General features: G+C 38.5%; 1 protein-coding gene across 1 annotated transcript in view; it reads left to right on the top strand.

Moving 5' to 3' along the window:
* LOC117267337 (disheveled-associated activator of morphogenesis 1) overlaps positions 1 to 16,840 on the top strand; it is a 46,999-nt gene extending 30,159 nt beyond the window's left edge. Inside the window, exons 16-26 of the mRNA XM_033643190.2 lie at positions 672 to 779; positions 963 to 1,060; positions 3,033 to 3,117; positions 3,517 to 3,623; positions 6,279 to 6,367; positions 6,611 to 6,779; positions 7,282 to 7,389; positions 8,605 to 8,665; positions 8,859 to 8,993; positions 11,928 to 12,098; positions 12,289 to 16,840. Of these exons, the coding sequence (XP_033499081.2) occupies positions 672 to 779; positions 963 to 1,060; positions 3,033 to 3,117; positions 3,517 to 3,623; positions 6,279 to 6,367; positions 6,611 to 6,779; positions 7,282 to 7,389; positions 8,605 to 8,665; positions 8,859 to 8,993; positions 11,928 to 12,098; positions 12,289 to 12,489 (1,332 nt within the window). The 3' untranslated portion in view covers positions 12,490 to 16,840. The remainder of the gene's footprint in view (positions 1 to 671; positions 780 to 962; positions 1,061 to 3,032; positions 3,118 to 3,516; positions 3,624 to 6,278; positions 6,368 to 6,610; positions 6,780 to 7,281; positions 7,390 to 8,604; positions 8,666 to 8,858; positions 8,994 to 11,927; positions 12,099 to 12,288) is intronic.
* Positions 16,841 to 18,693: the final 1,853 nt, after the last annotated feature.

Genomic DNA, 18,693 nt, shown 5'->3' with positions numbered 1-18,693 from the left:
TCAGTGAGAATCTACAATGTAAATAGTCATGAAAATAAAGAAAACGCATTGAATGAGAAGGTGTGTCCAAACTTTTGGCCTGTACTGTATGTATGTATGTATTGTGCATGACAATGCAGTTGGTTATGCAGGGTTTGGAAGCATATAGACTATATTAACTATACTGAATGAATGAACTGGATTGTTTCAACAACAGGATGCATCGATTTGTTTGATGTATTTTAATGTGAAATGTAAAAAAAACACAATGTTGCTCTGCTGCATCACATTGCCTCTGTTATAATGAGGTATTTGTTTCTACCATTTTTTTTACAGATTGTAGGCCACACTTCTTTATACAGTTCCATGTAGTTCCAAGGACCAGCAACATAAAAGTAACGTTGAGCAATGAGGTGCCCGTGGTCCCACCCATGTTCAGTGTAGCAGCTTCAGTTGATTTCAGTGGATGCGGTCTGCTGTGGGCATGCTGCTGTCACCATGTCCCATTTATTTTGGCCATTAGAAAAATATAGGATAACATCAGACTGATCCTTTACTCAGTGTGTGCCAAACAGCAGCTGGCAGTCTTCTCAGGGAGTAAACAGTGATATTCAGTTAATCTCTGGATGAAGATGTTAACTGGATCGTGAATTAAGATTATATTGACAAACTTGTATTATTGTTTGTTTCAGAACAAGATAGAAGGAACCATATGGAAAGAGATCGACGATCTCAAGGTGTTTAAAGTTCTGGATCTGGAGGAGTTCCAGAAGACCTTCTCAGCTTACCAGAAACCACAAGTATTACACATTGACAATATCCTCGCCATGCCCTCAGCAACACTTTCATTTTCTCTTTTGCCTTTTGTACTACATTCCTTAATTCGTTGTGTTATTGGCAGATCTATCCATCCATTTGTAGATGATTTAAGTGCCAAGTGCCCGATCTTACATTATATATTGTACTTCTTTATGTATTAACAGAAGGATGCTGAGGATGACCATACTGTGGTTAAGAAAGTCAAGGAGCTGTCAGTGATCGACGGTCGCCGAGCACAGAACTGTAACATTCTGCTCTCACGGTCAGTGTGTGTGTGATCATTAGGAACCAATGAAAAAGCCTCTGTAGGTTCTCAATAATAGAAGTTACACATAAGCTCTTTTTGTTGCTGTTAGCAGCCTGGATATGTTGTTCATGTCTACATGTGGGTTGTTTCCACACATCATGACAGGGAAACAGGAGTAACATTGATAAATATACCAATACTTATCAGAACATTGTGGTTTATTATATATTGAAGTGAAACATCATCATCATCATCATAAACTTGAGTGTCATGATATGGCCTTCACAAACCACTGGGAATGGCTGCACAAAACACCTTAGGTGAAGATTTTCCTTTAAATCTGAGTTAAGGGTTTTCTTTAAATAAAATTGGTTGCACAAAACATCCTTAAGATTTCCTTAAGTTTTTCTCCTTATCTTGGTCTTAATGGATTGCTTAAAGTTTGGTAAACTGTTGTACAGAGGACCTCAGCAACCAAGGTAAGGAAAAAAATGTAAGGTACTCTGATTGCATCTTAACAGCAACATGGCTGAGTTTATGCTGATAACTGAGGAAAATTAAGGCATCTCGAGAAGAGTGTTCCACGACTTGGAGAACCTGATGGACACCCTTGATGATAAGCAATTGATTTTGCACTTAAAATCTGACCAGAGGTCAATTTATGATTTTGAGTTGGATCACCCAACTTTCCAAAGCTGCGCTCTTCCAGCCCTGTTACAATTAATGATTGCTCTGCGGTTTTATGAAACGGAATCTTTCCAATTAGTTATTAGCGAAGTATTTCATGTACACAAGCCAACAGTGCACTGTGTCTGCTGGATACAGTGGTGAAGTTCCTGTCCAGATGTTGCAGTTTCCTCCCACATTCGTTGGTTCATGTGTGCGGTTATTTTCTAATCAAATTTACTTTTCAGTTTGTTCTTCCTGTTATTGAAATCCTCTAGAAGTATGATTTTTATTTCCCTCCTTCAACCAATTTGGATTTTGAGTATTCATCTCATCTGCCATTTTTTTCTATCAGGCCAACTTTGTGAGAGGATATTTAGGTGCAACAACGGGTAACCTAGGCTATCACAAGCACACGTTTCAACAAACACAATGGTCTCCATGGAAACAGTAGAATTTTACTGCTGTAAAATCTCTTTCAGTGCATTAAATGACTTAACGTCTTTCCTTGACTAAGGAAACCTGTTCAGAGATTCTCTGCAACACCCTTAAAAAATTTCCTCAGCTAAGGGAAAACTAAATCTAAGTGTCATACTTAAGGAGCAAACTTAGGGTGCTTTGTGCCATCCCTAGTATTTAGCCTACCTAAGTGTTGGCTGTTTAAGGGGAATTTCCTACCAACAAATTCCAACTTCATGACCTGCTTCAATGCACCATACATCTGTAGGGAATTTCCATCTGTGCTTTTGGCTGCACCAATTAGTGCTGTCAAAAATATCAATTTGTTGATACATTTTGATTCTGAATATTTAAAACTGTTTCAATACTCATTTTCTGCAGTATCAGTACATTGGTGTCAACTAAACTTTCTCATTTACTCTTATTAATGTTTATTAGTCATTCTGCTTTTATCTGCTACTAATCAATATGTATTGATAAATCTTTAACACTAGTATCAGTATAATGTTAAGTGGGGTGTATGGTTATACAGTAATGTATCCTCTTTTTGCACTTTATATTCGTCTCAGTCTTCAGACGTACAGAAAACAGGAGACAAACTGAAGATTCTGTTACAGCTTAAGTTAGAACACAGTGACTGTATTTTGGTGATTGAACCAGCTTTACAGTCAAACTAGAGTCTCAGAAGAATATTTGCTTGATGACAGGAGAACATCCTCCGTCCTCCTCTCTGATACAGCCACACCAACAAAAAAAAATGCTTGTTCATTTTCACCAAGGGAAATATATAGCATGGCCCATGTAATGTATTGCTTTAGGAATTCCTTTGAAAAAAAATTTAATCTAATAAATTGTCTTACAGACTGAAGCTGACCAATGAAGAGATCCGCCATGCCATCCTGACCATGGACGAACAGGAAGACTTACCTAAAGACATGCTGGAGCAGGTGCCAAACATACACACAAGCATACAAAGTAACACACCACACTCTGCAGACATAGGGATATGCTTCATGGTCATTACTATTTTTATATATATCAGCTGCCCAGAATTCTTCCAGTAAAAATCCAGTTAATTTTTCCCTAGACTAGATTTTTTAGTGATATAATACAGTACATGACACCAGATATTGTTATTATCATATATAATTGCATGTACTATGACAGAAAATCTTATTGGCTTCATTACTTTTGAGTTTTGGGATAAAATTTGATCAGTTTACCCACATTGACACCTGTCTTTTGGTTGAAACATATTTATTCGGGGCTCATACATGATAAATAAATACATAGAGAACTTTTCAAATGAAATGCACCAATGACAGTTTGTATGTGTCTGCGTGTAGCTCCTGAAATTTGTTCCTGAGAAGAGTGACGTCGAGCTTTTAGAGGAACACAAGCATGAGCTGGACCGTATGGCCAAAGCAGACCGCTTCCTTTATGACATGAGCAGGTAGACACACACACACACACACACACACACACACTACTTCTGAACCAGCCCGGTATCATAGAAATATGTGAAATGGACATGAAGTTTTAACGAGTATCCATTACAGATAATGTATTTTTGACGAGTGTGAGTATCAACCGAGTAAAATGTGTCAATATCTGTTCTGGTGATGAAGGAAGGTCCTCATTTGGGTAGTTGTGTTCACTCTTTCACTCGTGATCAAAACTAATCTGAAGCTTAATCATGATATTATGTAGTGGTGATAGAATTACGCGCTGGCAACACGAAAACAATACCATTGCAAGGTCAATAGGGATCTTTTTTCTTTATTTTTAAGTATAAAGACTGAGAAAGTCTGAAGCGTGGTGGTGGACAGGTCAAACAAACATAAAGTGGCAAGCAAAAGTTTGGGCACCCCTGGCCAAAATTTTGTTTACTGTGAATGATAAAGTAAATAGAAGATGAACTGATCTCCAAAAGGAATGAAGTTAAAGATGAAACATGCTTTTCAACATTTTAACCAAAATTCAATATTCATTTTGTTTTGTACAATTTTAGAGTGAAAAAGGGAAAGGGGCACCATGCAACAGTTTGGGCACCCCATGACGTCTGAGCTGTCAGCCAACTTGTACCAGGGTCTCAGACCTTAATTACCTTGTTAGGGCTATGGCTTGTTCACAATCATTGTTAGGAAAGGCCAGGTGATGCAAATTTCAAAGCTTTATAAATACTCTGACTCCTGAAACCTTGTCCCAACAATCACCATGGGCTCCTCTAAACAGCTGCCTAGCACTCTGAAAACATAAATAACTGATGCCCACAAAGCAGGAGAAGACTATAAGAAGATAGCAAAGTGTTTTCAGGTAGCTGTTTCCTCAGTTCATAATGTAATTAAGAAATGGCAGTTAACAGGAACTGTGGAGGTCAAGTTGAGGTCTGGAAGACCAAGAAAACTTTCAGAGAGAGCTGCTTGTAGGATTGTTAGAAAGGCAAATGAAACCCCTGTTTGACTGCAAAAGACCTGCAGGAAGATTTATCGGACTCTGGAGGATTGGTGCACTGTTGTACTGTGCAGTGACACCTGTCAAATATGACCGTCATGGAAGAGTCATCACAAGAAAACCTTTCCTGTATCCTCACCACAAAATTCAGTGTCAGAAGTTTGCAAAGGAACATCTAAAGAAGCCTAATGCTTTGTGGAAACAAGCCCTGTGGACTGATGAAGTTAAAATAGATTTTTTTTGGATGTAATAATCAAAGGTATGTTTGGAAAAAAAAGGGGTGCATAAATTCATGAAAAGAACACCTGTCCAACTATTAAACACTGAAATGGATGGATCATGCTTTGGGCTTGTGTTGCAGCCAGTGGCACAGGGAATATTTCAAAGGTAGAGGGGAGAATGTATTCAGGCCCTTTTACTTTTTTGTTGTTTTGAAACTGTTAAAGATTGAAAGCTTAAGACCAAAGTTTGGTCAGGAAATCACTTGTGAGATCTTCTGGTGTCTCAATTTGAAAATTTGGCCAGGAAAACTACTTGCTCATCTATAGCAGCAAGGTTGAGGCAGTTGAGATATCTTTATGTGGTTCCCTCATCTGTCTTAACTTCTCTTGGGACTCAGTATCTTTACCCTTGTCCCACTCAGACTTCAGGTCGTCTGAGCTAGCTCCATCTTCATGTTACTGTGACAGTGAGGTAATATACACATCACTATGTCTGTATTTATTAATTGTAACAGTGACACAATATCGCCATTATGAGGCCAAACAAGAAAATACAACAATACCAGCTATCACTTGCTCTTAGGAGAACTGGATACAGCATTCAATGTGGGGCCCTGTTCATTCCAATGAGAGTTGCTCAGTGACATGGAGTCAAAATGAAGTCAAAATGATTCAGCTGCCTTGTTTTAAATTACCTGGATGAACAACACTGATTCCAGACCATAAAGCAAGCGTACTCAAGACGTATGGCAGCCAAGCTCTGCCGAGTGTGACAGAGCAGGTAACTTCCAGTTCAGTGCTCTGCTAACTTGAATGGGGATAAATGATTTAATCTTGCAGCTCTTCTAGACTTTCCAAATTTTTGCGGATGGAATGGGTCAGGTTCTGATTGTAAAATGAATGATTTCGCAGGGGGTTGTGATGCTCAAATAATATATCCACTGATTTAAAGATGTCTCTCGCCACGTAGGTCTATGGGGAAAATATTTTTGGGCCCCAGGGCATCGCATGACAGACCCCAGAAAATGAAGTATCACTGTTTGGCCACTATGAAAACTGGCTTCTAAGCCGGTCACACTTCCTTGCGACTCTGCGGCATCCAGCACACAGTGTATAAGAAATGGAACACTCTTACAAAGCACAAGTCTCGAGCGACCCTATAAACCTTTTTGAAAAAACATTACAAAAATAATGCTTTTTATCATTGTTGACATTTTGACACCATAATGTTGCTAAAGACAAATAGTTTGAGGAATACCAGGGAGTTGATGTGTAATTGGTTTGTTAGTTTAATCACTTAGGGATTTTCATCAGATTTTGTACAAAATATTGCTGCATGTCTTTCTGCTGGTACATTTGCCAGTTACTCTTTATAGATATTTAGGATATGAGTCCACTCATGGGTTTGCTGTCTCATTTCTGTCCTCCACCAGCATCAGTCACTACCAACAGAGACTCCAGTCTCTCTACTTCAAGAAGAAGTTTGCAGAAAGAGTGGCTGAGGTCAAACCTAAAATCAAAGGTACTCTTTTCTATCCCAAAGGATCATTAGTTCACATTGAAATTGATGAAGTGAGGGTCTGCGAGGAGGGTTACATTTGATCATCAAGGTATATATTAGTAATATGGATGAATGCATTTCTTTCTTAAAGTTTCTTTAAATTCTGTTTTGTATCTTGTGCTGAGGATATTAGATGGGACAGTATTGGTTGGAGTGCTGTCTATGAACATATGTGACATGCCCTCCTCATGTCTGTGGTTTCAGCTCTGAGTCTTGCGTCCAAGGAGGTGGTACAGAGCGGGTCCCTGTGTCAGCTCCTGGAGGTGGTTCTGGCCTTTGGAAACTACATGAATAAAGGACAACGAGGAAATGCCTGGGGATTCAAAGTGTCCAGTCTCAACAAGATAGCTGACACCAAGTCAAGCATTGACAAGTACAGTTCACAACAAGGCTTTGCACATCAAAGGTCTTTTTCACAGAGGAGATTTTGACATGTGGCAGTAGTAAAAGCAGATGTAATAGTACAGGGATCTGGTATTGTTCATGTGGGCTCACTGTCACACTGTCATGGTTTACTGGGACACTAGAATAGAACAGTTATTGATCGTACTAATAACACTGTTGAAGGAACAGTTCACAGATCACATTATATTGGAGAGAAGGCAAACATCTTCACGGCTGATATCTCCAGCCCTCGGCAACTCACAACAAAACAATCTAGGCTCATAAATAGCGCAAAACAGGGGAAACATGTATATTTAATTTAGCAGTAAACTGTCTCTTTAATGTTGTTAGTAACACCTGTTTTTTCCTACTATGACAAGAGAAATTTCTGCTGTGAAAAAGGTCTGTTTAAATGTTTAGCTATTTCCTCTAAAAGACACAGAGAATTCATCAGTAATCGATTGTTAAATGTATGTGGTATGTGTTTGTAGAAATGTCACTCTGCTCCACTACATGATCACTGTACTGGAAAAGAAGTACCCAAAGGTGGCAAATTTCGGTGAAGAGCTACAAAATGTGCCAGAAGCTGCCAAAGTCAAGTAAGAACAAACACACACATTGTTGAAGTAATACATGCAGAATCAAGTCTTAGTTTTAAAGTCTTTAAAGTTTGTCACACACAGAAAAAATATTATCAAACATCCAGCCAGTATGAATGGTTAAAAATGGCTAAGTATATAGTTGTACAACGCATTCTTATGTGGTCAGATGAATGTGCCTCAGTGTCCAGAGCTCCCCATTCTTCTGCCGGCAGGGGTCCTCCAAATAACATATGAGCAGGGAGCTCCGTGCTAGCAGCATGGAGGGTGGTTGGCATATACTGATTACTTTACAATGACATACAGCTGGTTGAAAATAGCCGAAGTCCAAAGTCAAGTATTGGCCAGAACAGTGTTTGATGCAGAACATTATGATGTCACAGTGAAGATGACCTTTGACCTTTTGGATATAAAATGTCATCACTTTATTATTTTATCCTATAAGCCATATGTATGAAGTTTCATTATAATTAGCATGTGAATTCTTGAATTATGACCAAAAACATATTTTGTGAGGTCACAGTGACCTTGACTTTTGACCACCGAAATCCAATCAGTTCATAGGGGTTTTCGTGCCAAATTTGAAGAAATGCCCTCAAGGTATTCTTAAGATATTATGTTCACAAGAACGAGACAGATGATGTCACAAAGACTTGAACTTTGCCTTATGACCACCAAAATCAAATCAATTCAGCTAATCGCTAAATCCAAGTAGACATTTGTGCCAAATTTAAAGAAATTCCTTCAAGCTGTTCTTGAGATATTGTGTTCATGAGAATGAGATGGATGCAAGGTTGTGGCGACCTTGGCCTTTGACTCTTGACAACCAAAATCTAATCAATTCATCCTTGAGTCCAAGTAAATATTTGTGCCAAATTTGAATAAATTCCCTCAAGGCTTTCTTGAGATATTGCGTTCATGAGAATGAGACAGACAAGAACACAGTGACCTTGACCTTTGACCTATGACCACAAAAAAACACTTATTCAAACTTATTCATTTTATTTAGTTCATCCTTGAGTCCAAGTGGACATTTGTGCCATATTTGAAGAAATTCCCTTCAAGCATGGACATATGGACGGATGGACAGACGGACATAATGAAAACATAATGCCTCCACGGCTATCACCAGTGTGGAGGCATAAACAAAAGAAAAAAGTTTAAAAATGCTATATTGTGTAATTCAGCTGTTAACCTCTTTCACCATCTCTCCAGTATGACAGAGTTGGAGAAGGACATTGGCAGCCTGAGATCTGGCCTTAAAAGTGTTGAGGCGGTGAGTAAACTCAGTCGTGTGCTTGAAAAGCCAGTAATTGTCCAAGTGGCCACTGTTTAATCACCTAAAGACATTTTAATCTATTGTTAGGTAAAGCAAAAGATACATGTATAGATAATATTCCAATGTCTAAAATCAGTGTTTGTATATGAGTCTAACTGCATGTCTCTCTGTCTGATATGTCTATCTCCAGGAACTGAAGTACCAAAAGGACCAAACCTCTAAGAGTCCTGCAGATAAGTTTGTCCCTGTGGTCAGTCAGTTCATCACTGTGGCCTCCTTCAGCTTCTCTGAGGTCGAGGAATCACTCAGTGAGGCCAAAGACGTGGTAAGTAGGCAACAGATCTTTCACTCATGTTCAGTCTGTCCCATTTTCTGTCTTAAAAACTTGTAGCATCAGCATAAATACATCATGTAATACAGTACAACATAAGGCTAGTGGTTTATGTACTTTATGGACTCTTTATGTTAAGCTAGGCTAACTATGACTCTAGTTCTGTGCATAATGCGCTATAAGCCCATTTCTCCAATTGTTGCACTATTCCATTACAATGTGTTAACAGGATGTCCATTAATATTCCTTTGCCTTCACATTTCGTCAGCATGAATTTCCCTCCAGTAGACCAGACTAGCACTGGGTTGCATCAGCTGTGTTTCAATTCAGACTTAGCCTAGTTTGAACTTAATTTCAAACTTAGGTTGGAGTTTGTGGACTTACTTTCAAATGAAGGTATTTAGTAATATGTGATATATTGCATTTTGAAAGTAACTTGTCCAACACTGCATAGAAACATCCTCTGTGCCATTGGTGAGCAAATATAAACAGTAGGGTTAGAAAACCTTCTAATTAACACCTACTAATTGATATCAGTTTACCCTTGTAGGCTATCACTATATGTTTGTTATAACGTTACAATTTCATCTGACCAATATAAGGGACTGTTATACTGTATCACCTATGTTGTAGTTGATGGTTTCACTGTTGTCACCACTGTCATTTTGCACGAGCTGTAGGTCATGGTTGTATAGTTATTGTCTAATCATACAATGCTTTGTCCTAGTTTCGGGACCTATTTGTTGTTTGGTGATTAATATAAGCTAACTTCAGTTGTTAGACAGAATAGTGCTTTTCACTAATTGGCCACAGGAAGTGAAAACCTAATTCATTATTTTGGTTAGTGTGGATTTTAGATCACATCTCTGTGATGCAACCCAACATTGACACAGCTTTATGATCAAACTAACTTGTTTCCTCATATTGTTGTCTGTGGGCTTTGTAGCCTAACTGAAAGTGTAACGTCAGAATCTTCCAACTTGGACCCTATTTTTACGTTTTTGTGTCTAACTAATGGAGACGTATTCTTTACATTGGTCCAGTATGGAGAGAGACCGCTGCAGCGAGCAGCAAGGAAACAGTCTGCAATGTAATCCCTGCATGCAATAAAGCACCGCCAATTTATGTTCACTGAGGCCCTGTTTGGACGACAACAGTTTCTCTAAAAACAGAAAAGTCTGTCCTTTGTGTTTTAGAAAACTTCCACGTTTATATGACGACATTGTTGAAACGATCTCCATTCACACGGAGATGCAAAATCGAGTAAGGCAAAGCTGCAGTACCGGAGGCTGCACTTTCAGGACTGCAGTTTTAGGACCTTTAATTTTCTGAGTGGTTTATTTTAATTTTTTTGCAATACCCATGTACTATTTCTTATTAAATAGTTATAATCAGTGTTGTGCAGTAACGCGTAATTTGATTGATGAAGCCCAGGCAACTATACATTACCATTGCCAGTCCTCTCCGCTCCTCCGCTCTCCTCCTCACCCACACCTAAACACCCGTTCTGGGATACACAGTGTTGGCCCGCTTTGCCTGACCTCCGCGGTCCTCTCCGCTCCTCTCACCCACACTTGAGCACCCGTTCTGGGACACACATTGTCGGCCCGCCCGGCCTGACCTCCACGGTCGTCTCCGCTCCTCTCACCCACACTTGAGCATTCGTCTAGGGAGGGTCAGGCTGGGCAGGCCGACACTGTGTATCCCAGAACGGGTGCTCAAATGTGGGTGAGAAGAGCGGAGAGGACTGCGACGAGGTGGAGTTGCTACAGTAGATCTACACTTTGCTGGAGAAGCGTTGATAAGATCAACAGGGTGAGCAGCACAAACAGAGCTCGGCATTGTTGTTGTAATGGTCGACTTTGCCTAGTGACTGGAACCGTAATGTGTGTGTGCGAAAAGTCTCAGTTTTCAGAGGCACTGCATATTGCAAGTTTACATGACAACGGAGACGGTGCCGTTCCCAAAAAATTGCACTCTGGAACCCGTTTTCAAAACGTTGCATTTTCAGGCACCCAAAACGCCGCTGTCGTGTAAACGATCAGCCAAAGCGCAACTAAAGTTTACCGTTTTCAGCTGAAATTGCTGTATTATAAACAGGACCTAAAAGTGCTTGTTTTTGTCACTGACAGGCTCATATTGTTATTCTAAGTATCTGATAAGATAATGAAGAGGATCCCTTGAGAGGTTGACCTTTTTGTAAAAGAGTAAGATCCTGTTTGTTTGAGCAGAAACAGATTCAAAATCACTACTGTCAAACTCACCAGGCTCTGTTTAAATTAATAGTAATTCTAGCGTGTAAAGAGCCAGTGCATTTTCACATCTAACTGGATGAATTAATGGTTTCTTTCAACCAAACCAGAGTTAGAAATTGTTGGAAAAGTGGGAGGATGATTTAAGACAGCTTTTGTGATTTCTAATTTAGCTTCTGTTGACTTTGAATGAAGTATGTGTTTTCATGTTAAATTACTGTTTATTTAAATGGAGTCTGGTTGGTTTGACGATGGTGATTTTGGGGCTGTTTCTGGTTAAACAAAAAGGATCTCTCTTTAACAAAGAGGTTTATCGCTGTAGGAATCCTTTCTGTAATGTTGCAGAACACTTAGAATAATAATCTGAGCCTGTCAGTGACAAAAAAGCATTTTTAGTGGACATACAGTACATTAATGGTGCTCAGTAACACACCACTGCTGGCTGCGGCTCTCTCACTCAATACAGGACAAATTATTAAAAAAAAAAAAAAACGTGTCTGCATTAGTCACTTAGACACAAAAACATGTAAAAAAAAATGGTCTAGGTTGCAGCTGCTGCTGTGAAACAGGATGCATCAGTCTCTCAACACTGGACCAATTTCAAAAATTGTTGTCTCCAGCCTCAGGCAAATAGACAACACTGACACTATTTCAACCATCCTATCTCTTTTTGAAGTTGGTAAAGGCACTGAGACATTTTGGAGAAGATCCGTCCAAGCTGCAGCCGGATACGTTTTTTGGGATCTTCGACACTTTCCTCACAGCTTTCACAGAGGCCAGACAGGAGAACGAGAACATCGCCAGACGCAAGGAGGAAGAGGAGAGACGGGCACTCATGGAGGCACAAGTTAGAGGGCATTATTAACTCACATATGAGAGAGATATACTGTATTTTAAAAGGACACATAATGTATTTGAATTATTCTTTTAGCTGTTAGATAAAATGTGTTAAGAAGTGTCTGATGATTGCCTCATTTATGGATCAATGTACAGTATCATCCCTCCTCTACTGTCATGATCTTTCTTTTCTTCTACAGCTGAAGAGAGACAGGGAGGAGAAGGCAAGGAAATCCAAAGCAAATGAAGAAGAGGGTGGTGAGTTTGATGACCTGGTGTCTGCTCTGCGCTCTGGAGAGGTGTTTGATAAGGATCTGTCCAAGATGAACCGGAGAAAACAGAGAAGACATGACCAGTTCGACAGCAGCCGGGAGAGGCCAGTAACAAAACTAAACGAGTAACTGTTAAAGCCCTGCTTGAAACACCTGAATACCTCGGTAACACTGTGGAAGGCATGGACTTATTATTTTCATTTAAATCCACATTTGTATTCATGGGTCATGGTTGTATATAGGGTACATATAGATACATATATGTATATACAGTATGTGGAAACAGTGCAACCATTTTTGTACTTTGTTTAAGCCATGCTTAGTTTAACTACCTGTAAATGTTTATAGGAGGCTACTGCCAGCTGTCAGTTAGCTAGCATCCTACCAGCACCTCTAAAACTCAGTAGTCAACACGTTATATCCCACTTGGATAATCTGTACAAAAAAAAAAAACAAAATCTAAAAAATTGGTTTTATAGGGTTTATGTGCAAGACTATAACTTGATGGAATGCAGTGGCTTCCTGGAGTCTCTGGTTGGTTGCGTGGCAATGTCACGGTAATGACAAGACAACTATTAAAGAAGGAGGGGTTATTACATCATGGCGACAGCATTTGAATTTTTCATTCATAGTATACACTCCTTACAGTTACATTAATTTTGTAATTTAATTACATGTAACTAGTTACATGTAAGTAGTAACTCGCAAATACTGTCTCTAACATTACATCATGATACATGACCAAATGGGGCAGGTCAAATCAGTTATCACTCGGTACGTTTACATGACATCAGACAAAAATCTATTTATTGTGTTAGTCCGACTAAAACCGGACTTTTAAAATACATATACACATTTTAGTACGACTGAAATCATACTAAATTGAATCTCTCAAAGTCGGACTAACACACAGAGATAATGTGACTGGGAGTTGAATTACTCCTGCATGTATACAGTTAGTCGGTCCCAAACTGGCCTAGGTGCTCTGCGCATGCTCCACAGTTGCCACTCTGGGCTTTGACCTGGAGGTCGGTTAGCAGTAAATGCTCACTAGAAGCAGAACACAGTAACAACATGTTGAGATCTATCCAGAGCCGTGCACATTAGGATGGATGAAATACAGCTAAAGAGCTGTAAAGTTGTCCACCAGGTTACCAGTTTGCTGCTAGCTAGCCATAGCTAACTAGTTTGATTGTTTGGTCTATGATGTAATAGGTCGACTGGAGAAAGGTCCAGTACTAACAAGCTGAAAGGGGACATATCACCACCTGTCATAGCAGAGTCTGACGTACTTCAGTCAATAAATTGATTGCCCTCCTGCACTTGTATACTGGGATAAGGACAGTAGTCCAGTTAAATGGCCTAATCAAGCTGTAACCATAGCTCCACTTAACTGCGCATGTAAACGTGCTGACTGTTTACACATTATAACCAGAACAATTCATCAGTGGCTCTGATTAAAACTGGCTGCACTCAGTGATATGGCCTGTCAGAGTTAGGTAAATATCCTTAAGCCAAACTAAACCTTGCTGCAATGCTATAATGCCCTGCAGTTTGCCTCCGTGATAGACACTCATACTGATCATTTAGCCTGTATTATTAGCTGACAACAAATAAATTAGAAAGGCTTCAATATTTGCTGTCATTCACTAACACTGCAGCTCCCAAACTGACAGAAACAAAGTATAAGAATTTTTTCTTACTAACGTTAAAGGTTTTATCTCTAAATGTAATATCACAACAGAGATATTGCTATGTAATGTTAGCTAAACAAAGTGCAAAGAACTGACAAGACTACATTTTGGCCAGTAGCGCCATCTCCTGACAATAACTGATTATCATTGACAGTCTGAAGGTGGGTTAGGTATTGAAAAGAAAACACAATGTACATGTACAATATATACCTGCTGTTAGAAGAAAAGGAGAGTGGCCCAAATGTATGTTCCCATGTTACAGAGTGATGTAATGACCCTTCCTTCTTTTATAGTTTCCTTACAAGACTCCAGGAAATTGAAAACAGTTACTGTGTCCATCAAATTGTGTTTTGCTAAGAAACAGTACAAGCACAGAACTATACCTAAGATCACAAACTGTCAATTGAGAACAATGCAAATGAAAGCTGTAGAGGTTTTGGGAGGCGTAATGTGACAGTTTTCAGAGCCAGGCTAGCTTTTCTCCCCTGCTTTCAGTCTTCATGCTAAGCTAGGCTAACCACATCCTGTGAATATAAAATATAAATATAGTTAACAAGACAAAGGGACCACGGAGTTTCCCTTTAGTTCCCCCCATTTTATAAATGTTATGTAAAACAATTACTTAATTTTAGGCTGTGTGTGTGTGTGTGTGTGTGTGTGTGTGTGTGTGTGTGTGTGTGTGTGTGATACGTGTGGCTGCAACTAAGCATCATGTTTTTGAGTGTCAAGCATGGACAATGAATGGTTGTCTTACAGAATGTATTGCTTTATCATGTGTTCAAAATGTATCTGTCTAAGATTTTTTACATAATATAATATATAACTGATGAGTGACGCTGATTCATAACATGGGATAGATTGGATGTGGATGAAATGCGTTATTGTTTTATTTGCAATATATTTCTTGAGCTGGTTGAACCTTTAATGTGTGGTGTCATTGGTTACAGACAACAGCAGACACTGGGACTGTCTACGGACACAATTTGTAACTGTCATTTATGTAACATGATGAATGTATCTAAATGTCTGATCTGGAGCAGAAAACAGTTCATGTTTGTGCTGTTACTGTACAATAATTGCACAATAATAATTTCCAAAACAGTCTCAGTCTGCAGACTGATTTTGAGTATTTCTATGTGCTTTTAACAGGAAGCTTTTGTAAGAGAGAGAGAGACACTGTATGTGCTCTCAGATAGAATATGTAATAAATTATAGTGTTATAATATCCCCTGTATATTTGCCCAAGTTTGCACACCTCTAGTTCATTCGTGAACTCCTTTACGAATGTAAACAAATCTGAAAGTTCATCATCTCAAACAGTTACTGATGATTGATGTACAATGATGAAAAATGGAGGATTTATTAACTGTCGATATTAAAGTTCTTACAGTTTCATCTCTGTAAAATGTTTGTTGCTGGCTGTCACACTCTACAGCCATTCTAAGCATTTAATCTTTGATGACATTTTTTAAACGGCAAATTTTGTATTTGGTGTGGATTGGATTCCCTATAAACAGATGATTAGAATTGTTCTTCTCTAACCAAGGATCAGTATTATCACTTGATACGGGTAAATAGTTAAGTGTGATATGGGTGAAATGATGAAGTCACAGGAGTATTATTTATAAGAAGTCCCATAACAAACAAAGCTTGTTCCCTGGCAGCTGTAGCTTGTCCATGTGTCTTACTCACTTATGGGCTGGAGTGGGTTTGGTGAAAAAGCTGAGGAATGAGTGTGTTTATTCAGCTGCAGACAGGGCACTCAATGAAATATAAAAAGGGGTATCATATTTGTGTTACTGCTTATTTTAAGAATGAGTGTAATGTTCTGCATTTGAACAGAAGGCACCTGGATCAGTTTTGAGCACTACTATCGCTGGAGTAGGAAGAATACTGGAAAAGGCGTGCTGTAATGTAGTCTGTAGTGGCAGGGAGGGAGCAAGACCAAGGCTCTAGCTAATTTGAAGCTGCAGCTGAAGGCTTTTGCTCTGGTTAGCAGGAGGCTAAACTATTAGCAACATTTTCTCTCCACCTCAGAAATGCTTTGCTGATATCGACATGATTTATTTTGTTCATTGTCGGGCTCTCTTTAAGACTCTCTTTTTGATCAGTTCATCTTCCTTTATTGGGTTGCTTTGCAGTGTAGGCAATTGTTGCCAATGCTGGAATAACAACTTCCTCTGCAGGATTCTTCACCACTGAATCAGGCTTTCACCATCTGAAGGGACAAGCAAGTGCATCTTCATGGACAAAGTCTCCCATCACAGATTTTCTTAATCCTGTAAACAGAGCCAAGAGGAGGAACAGTTTTCTCTCACACCACTTGAATTACAATATGTTCAAAGTTTTGCCCAGTAACGCCGAAATAAAACTGCCTACCCCAGCTGTAGGACTGCCCGTATCCATCTGTCTGTGTAGAGAATGTGGCCTTTGGAGTTGAATGGCCTCTTTGGTTGAAACTGACACTTAACTCATATGTTCCATTATCTGGGAGCCATTTACATCATAACATGACATTTTTATTCCAAGACCTCAGAGGATTGTGATGCTTCTTACTGAGGGAAGAATGATTCCATACAGGCACAAATCTGTCCAGAATGTGTTCTGTGGTGAGAACGAGTTTCTAAACCATGTGGGATATTTGGATTCTTTAATTTAATGTATATAAAACATATAATGCTTGTTCTATCTGTGCCGCTGGCAACAATTAATGCCACCTATGTCAAGCTCCCTAAATGTTACTGAAATTTCTTCAGTTAATAAAAGTGGGAATAATGATAAATCTACTGATGTTTTTTTCCTGTCATTTGGTGAATAACAGTGGTGAGCTGACACAGCCTTGGGGAGCGCCAGTACTGGTTGTCAACATTCTGCCAGTCTAATGTTTGGTATATTTAGTAGGCTATGGAGATGGATTTCTCTCAATATTATTCAACAGTCAATGTGTAAATGTGTAATCTGTATAGTATCAAACAATTTCCACAATTACAAAAAATATATTTGCAAACTCACAAAAACATTTTGCAAATATAAAACTGATCTGCAAATACACAGTTCCCACAAGTAGATTTAAAAAACCCATCTGTGAATGCTTTCATTAATATTATAATAAATGGTAATAATAAAATAAATGAAAAGCATTTGTGAATATCTTCCTAACATAAAAAGACCAAGGGTGTGTTTTGAATCACATGCTTTACTTTTAGCATGTACTGCAGCTGCCCTTAAAAAGTATGTACTGTTGCATGCAGTATGCATACAATGGACATACCACTGTCTCATAACATCACACCCTGACCCTCTCCCTCATATATTTGTTACCTTGGAGATAAAGCAAAACTGTTCACTGAAACAAGAGAAGGAGAGCAAACTGGAGAGCTCTGCTGTTATTTTGTAATATAACTGCATACACTGTAGATTCTCAAATACTATCATAACTAAACACTGAAATTACATGTGCACTTCTTTGTCATTGTTATTTTAATAGTAATTTTTATGATTATTTTGTTCACTTAAACTGTTAATATTCCTAATATTACTATTTGACTGGTCATCACTTACTTAAATGCACTGTCATCCGTCTGTCAACCAACTGTCAAGCTGTCACTTGTTTGCAGGTGTGACATACTGTGCATTCCAGTACCCATACTATGTAGTATGGTAGTAGAAAAAGATTTAGTATGTCCCAAAACATAGTATGTCAAATGCAGTATGCCAAAAATACGAAGATGTTCCACTACATTTGGTCCAATTTTGCAGTGTGCAAGCCAGCAAGCTTTTCTTGCAATCCTGTTGTTTGCTGCAGCTCAACAGTCTAAGTACTATATGTTTATTGGCAAAATGTAAATAAACAAAATAAACAACCTAGCTAGGTAAAACATAAGATAAAAGTATGTGCTAATTTGCTGTCAGTAACATGTTGTATGTGTGTTATGATAATCATACAAATCAATGCTTAATTTAAAAAAAGGATTAACTTGTTAACTTAAGCTAAATTAACTCATTCAGGAAAAATAAACAATAAAATAGTATATGTAATTCTAAAATAATAATAAAATATACAAATTAACTTTCTAATTGAACTAGAGATGCACTGATTTTGAATTTCTGGGCTGATACTGATAGCGATCTTAAAAATAACCAATAATCACCAATAGCCGACACTGATGTTTTCCTATCGGTGTTTCTTCTGTTTTTTTTTTGTTATTTATTCTTCTTTTGTTCCAGGGGAACACAGAAATCTACACTATAAAAAAAACAACACATGAACAGTTTTAAAGTCATTCAGTCCTTAATTACACTACCTGTGAATGAGCCCAAAGTCAATAATTTATGAAACAACGTTAGACATAACCGTCTTTCACATTAAAAACATATTTAAAAAATAAGCAAATATATGATACATCATAATTCCCTCCCTAATATCTATTTTACATTGCTGTGAAAACGTCAACAAATTTGTCTTTCAAACAGCTGTATTTATTCAAATCTCTCACCAAAAGCTACATTTTACAACATTACTATGAACACATCACGAGAACGTTATAATTTACCTTCGCCCAGTACTCATTTTGACTGAAGAGAGCTTGAACGCTGCGCAATGAAAATCAATGCAACTTCAGTCAGCTGTTGGCTGAGG

The sequence above is a fragment of the Epinephelus lanceolatus genome, chromosome 15, assembly GCF_041903045.1.
Source record: "Epinephelus lanceolatus isolate andai-2023 chromosome 15, ASM4190304v1, whole genome shotgun sequence".
Classification (NCBI taxonomy): domain Eukaryota; kingdom Metazoa; phylum Chordata; class Actinopteri; order Perciformes; family Serranidae; genus Epinephelus; species Epinephelus lanceolatus.
This window is presented reverse-complemented; position numbering and strand designations above follow the sequence as displayed.